Genomic DNA, 4,958 nt, shown 5'->3' with positions numbered 1-4,958 from the left:
GGCCGTCGGAGCGCCGTCGCTCGGCACAAAGCGCATCACCGCCTCCATGGACCGGGCCAAGTGCCGGACCATGTCCTTTTGGCCCATGGCCTGCAGGGTGACATACAGGGGGAAGCTCTGCAGCAGCATCGAATACTCGTCGGCCAGGTCCAGGAAGTCTTCCTCGTCTTCGGCCGTGGCCGGGGCCCCGGCACTCTCGGTCGAGTGGGATCGCACGAACATCTGCCAGCGAGCGGCCAACAAGGGCGGGTCAGCCAAAACCGGCCATCATGCCGGCCACCGCAGGAGCCAGCGGCAAGTGACAAATGCCCCGAAAGGCAAACGAGGCCAGTGGCGCGGGTGAGGGAGAGAGAGAGAGAGAGAGAGAGAGACGCACGGCCACCAGCGACGGGCAGATGCTGTCCAGCAGGTCGTGAATGTGGAAGGACAAGGCATCGGCCGAGGCGTCATAGGGCGAGGGGATGGCACTGGCCTTGGGCTCGGCACCTGCAGGGGCGACCCCCCCGGCCGGCGGCAGGGGAAGGGCCACGGAGGAGCCATGCGAGTGAACCCACAGCGGCACCCCGGTGTCCGGCGCCACGCGGCGCACAGTCTCCCGGATCGCCGACAGGGAGTCCCCCGCCCCGGAGGCCACGCAGGCAAAGACCACCGGCCGCGGCCCGGCCGTCGATGCCTGGCGGATCTTTTCCTCCATGTCAGCCGAAACCATGCGGCCGGTGGCGGGATCCGTGCGGACTGCAGCCCGCCGACGGGTTAGAGAGAGAGGACGACAGGATGACAGCGGGGTGGGGAGTACGCCAATACAGGGGGGGGGGGAGGAGGGGGCCGGCAAACCAGGCGTGCAGGGAGCCGGGAGGGAGCACACGCACCACTGAGAAGCCACTCGGCCGGCAGGCGCAGCGCGTAGGCCACCGCCGGGAGCACGGCCACCGGAACGGCGCACTCGGCAAAGAGGAAGATCGGCTGCGCCGCATACACTGCGGGGTAGTCCACGCGCAGGGAATTGGCGCTGGGGAAGCGCCGGCGCAGGGCGCACGACGTCGACCGCGCGAGCGCCTGCACCAGAGACAAGCTGAGATCCGTGCGAGGATGTGTCATTGACAGGCCGAGGGCGGTGGCCAGCCACCGGGAGGTGGTCTTGGCCAGGAAGTTCCCCAGCCCGATGGAGATGTGTGCCTGGGCATCGGCGGCGGGAGGACCACCCGCCACGGCGTCGCTCGCCGCAGCATCACCCTCCACCCCGGGCGGCAGCCGGAGGGAGGAGGCCAGGATGCTGGCCAGCAGAGTGCAGAAGGAAATCAGCCCGGCCGATTTGGAGTAGCTGCCTCCGGAAAAGTGCGCCACGCCGGCCGCAAACTCGTAGATGGATGCCAGGTTGATCCCCTGCGGGGCCCATTGCGTGAAGTTGCGCGCGTCAATCATGCCCGGCTGGATGAGGCTGGCTCGCCGAGGGGGGGGGGGGAGGGGAGGTCAAGGTGAGAGTCAGAAGGCGCCAGGGGGGATCAAAGGCAGAGGGGTCGGAGGCACGGTCACGCACGCATTCAATTCACCCAGGGACCCTAGAATGGCGTCGAGCGATTGCTTGGTGGCCTGCACACCGGTGCATTCGGCGGAAGCCAGGGAGACAGCGAGTCAGTGGCAGGTCCGGGACTTGGCCCGTGCCGGTGGCAGCGGTGCTTGTGTGTACTGTCGGTAGCCCGCGAAAATGGCCCGGCCACGGAGCGCACCTTGGTCGCGGCCACGGTTCCGACCACCAGACGAGCATACGGGTTGTCCGCGCCAGGGCCGGGACCGGGCCCGGGCCCGGGGCCCTGCTGGGGGCGTCCATGAGGCGGGGCACCGGCATTCGCGGGCGCTGGAGCGCCGACTTGCACCTGCGACGCGGCCGTGGCGCCCGGCGCATCCAGCGGGGGGGTGGTCGCTCCGGCGGCGTGCGAGCCGGAGTGTGGCGGCAAGTGCGTCGCCATCAGGTGAGGCTCTTTTCCGGCTGGGGCCCGGCGGAGGAACGGCCAGGAGAGGGGGGAGGGAACGGAAGGATGTGGAGGGGGAGCGGCAAGAGGGGGAGGGAGGGTGCAGCCGGGGGGGGGGGGAGGCGAGGACAAAGGCAGGACGACACAAGAGGAGGGGGGAGCGGGGGGCGGTGCTGTCCGGTGCCGAGCGCCCTCCCCCGGCTGGAGGCCTGGACGCTCTTCGGCCATGTCAGCCATCTTCCCACGCATTGGCCCGGAAGAAGCCGCCAGTGGCCCGGCGTGAATGCCACCGTCGCCGCCGCCGCCGCCGCCGCCGCAGCTGCTGCCGCCGCCGGACCCGCCATTCCCGAAGGGCGCATCGCCACTACCGCGCAAGACATGGACCGAGAGATCCGCATGTGTGAGGGCAAGTATTTATTTTCAACATATGCGCGTACATTCGACGCCCACTCGCTCCCGGGGCCCGGCCCGCCCCCCTCACCGGCCCACCGGGCGGGCCCCGGAAGAACACAAAACAAAAAAGAATCAACCCATGTCAGATTGGACGGCGCTAGATCGAGTGTGGTCACGTGGACGCATGTATATTTAGAGTTGGTCCCCGGCCGGGCCGTGCGGGGGGGAGGCCGGCCCGGCGTCACCGGGGGCCATCTCCGCGTCGGCGTCATCGGCGCCGGCGCCCGCCGAGGCTGGCCGGCGTGGGCTAGCAGCCGGCGAGGATGGCCGGCGCTGGGCCCCGGCAGGAGCGGCCTCCATACTGTTGTCGTCGTCGGCGGCGGCGGCAGCAGCGGCGGCGGCGGCGGCCTGTGCGTCGGCCTCCGCAAGGGCGATCGACTCCAGGACCCGGCGCTCGGCCTCGGCCACCTCCAGACGGAAGGATTCCGACAGCAGGTCCAGCGAGAAGGGGGGAGTGTGGGACGAAGGGCCAAAGCAAGGGCAGGCAAGGCGGCGCAGGGGGGAGGGGGGGAGGGGGGGAGGGGGCACAAATGGAGTCAAAGAACACCAGACACATGATGGGAGGCAGCAAAAGGGACGTGCGCGGGGGGCGCGAACGAGCGAGCGAGCGAGCGAGAGGCCGAGGGAAGGAGGTGACCGGCAAAGGGTGGCCCACCCGGCGCACGCACGGCCTCCCGCCCATGAACCGGCCGTCGAATGTAGAACGGACACCGGTGCACGTGGGGGCGGCCGCGCGCGGCCGAGGGCCCGAGCAACCGATGTCCCGGGATGGAGCAGGCCGCTGCAACAGCAAGGATATTGTGCAAGGGGACACTGGGGCCCGAGGGGGCAGAAGCCGAACAGGAAGTTCGGGCACGGGGCCTTGCGCGTGTGGCGCAGGCTGCAGTTGGGGCCTGGCGTTGGGCCGCAGAGGGGCGAAGGGAGGAAGGGACAAAGAAGGGGCAGGACGCGTGTCGCGCCACATTCACACACACACACACACACACACACACACACACACACACCAGTACACGTCAGAACCAGGCCACACAGGGGGGAAGGCGGGGCAGAGGACCCTGCTGCAGGGCGGAAGACCCGGACGCACCGCGAGCGCAGAACCCTTGCGCATAGTGCGGGCACTCGGCCAGCGCGGCGGCCGTGGCGCTGATCACCCGGCCGTCGCGGTCACGGATTTGCCCATCCGACAGGGCCGACGGGTCGGTCGGCGGGTGGACGGCCACATGGCGGAAGGCGCACTCATCGCCGCTCTTACATGTGCCGGCCTTCCGCCAGAACTGGCATTCCGGCATCCGGGACAGGTCGTACTCATGCACATAGTCGCACACCACGGCCCCGAGCTTGCACAGCCCGCGGATGTAGTGCTTGCATACGAGGACGTGCGCGGCATCATGCCGCCGGGGGCACCCGTCGTGTCGGTCACACCGGCCGTCGGTGAACTCCCGGCAGGACTCCGGGGGGACTGCACAGGGGCGTGGGTGGCCGTGTGGATGCGAGCATGTGCGTAAATGCGCGCGCATGTGGGCGTTCCAGATTAGCCACGAGCACTGGCAGAGGAGGGCGAGGCGAGACAGGGCGAGGCGAGACAGGGCGAGGCGAGACGGGAGGGGGAGGGAGAGAGAGGGGCGCCCGAGGCAGCGAGGCGTACCGCCATCTTCGCGGGGCTCGGCCCAGATGCGATTTGAGAGTTGAAACCGTTCAAAGGCAAATCGCAACCCGGGCGGTGGCTCCGAGCGGTAGGTTGAAGAAAACATAGCTTGCCGGAGGAGGGAGACAGTCGCTCCAGGGCGCGGCGGGAGCGGAGGCGAGACGGGAAAGGCGGAAAGGGCGAGGAGGAAATGGAGTGCCAGGAGGGGGAGAGAGAGAGAGAGAGAGGGAGATCGGGGGGTGTGGCGGGGGCACGGGGTGAGGGAAGACTCCCCAGGAGTCGCGATCCGCACACCGCGCGTCGCCTTGAGCTTCCCTCTCTCTCTCTCTCTCTTTCTCTCTCTTTCTCTCTCGCGCGCGTGCGCGGGGCCGTGGAGGGCCAGGGGGCGCCCCGTTGGCACCGGCGGCGACCGGTCAGCTGCCGTGGTCGATCACGCCCGCGCGCGCCCGGATGCGACCGCTGGCAGCCGGGCCATTTCACACGGGCGGCGGCCGAGCTGCCACCGCAACGGGCATTCCCCCGCCGGACAGGGCGCGCCCCGGGCGAGAACGCCCGAGCCCGAGGGAAAGCCGATCGCCGTGGGAACCTGCCTGAGAGAGAGGCCAGGGCAGGACGGAATAGGAAAGCAACGGCCGGGCCCCTGCGCGGAGGGGTCGGCCAGGCGCGGCCGGCCCGCGCGATCTGCCGTTTCACACCCCGGGGCAACATTCCCACCGGGCGAAAGGGGCTGGCGCTGGGCTGAGGGGCGAGGGGGGGAGGGAACACACACACACACCAGCGGCTCGCCACGGCCCGCCGGCTGCCCGCGCCCGGGCGTCCATTCATCTGGGCCCGGACAGGGGGGCGCACCAGGCCGGCCGGCGGGTGCCCCACGCATCCTGGACCCCTCC

The 4,958-nt window shown here is 69.9% G+C and overlaps 1 protein-coding gene across 1 annotated transcript; it reads right to left on the bottom strand.

The window, feature by feature from the left end:
- Nucleotides 1–2,555: 2,555 nt before the first annotated feature.
- H696_01471 (hypothetical protein) lies at nt 2,556–4,276 on the bottom strand (the record flags this gene model as incomplete). Its single annotated transcript, XM_009495366.1, has 4 exons — nt 4,069–4,276; nt 3,508–3,882; nt 3,223–3,316; nt 2,556–2,877 (listed from the first exon to the last, which is right to left on the bottom strand). The coding sequence occupies exons 1-4, from the start codon at nt 4,172–4,174 to the stop codon at nt 2,556–2,558; spliced, it is 897 nt and encodes a 298-aa protein (XP_009493641.1). The 5' UTR covers nt 4,175–4,276.
- Nucleotides 4,277–4,958: the final 682 nt, after the last annotated feature.

The sequence above is a fragment of the Fonticula alba genome (assembly GCF_000388065.1).
Source record: "Fonticula alba strain ATCC 38817 unplaced genomic scaffold supercont2.2, whole genome shotgun sequence".
Classification (NCBI taxonomy): Eukaryota; order Rotosphaerida; family Fonticulaceae; genus Fonticula; species Fonticula alba.
The sequence above is the reverse complement of the archived record's forward strand: the minus strand, read 5'-3'. Positions and strand labels throughout refer to the sequence as shown.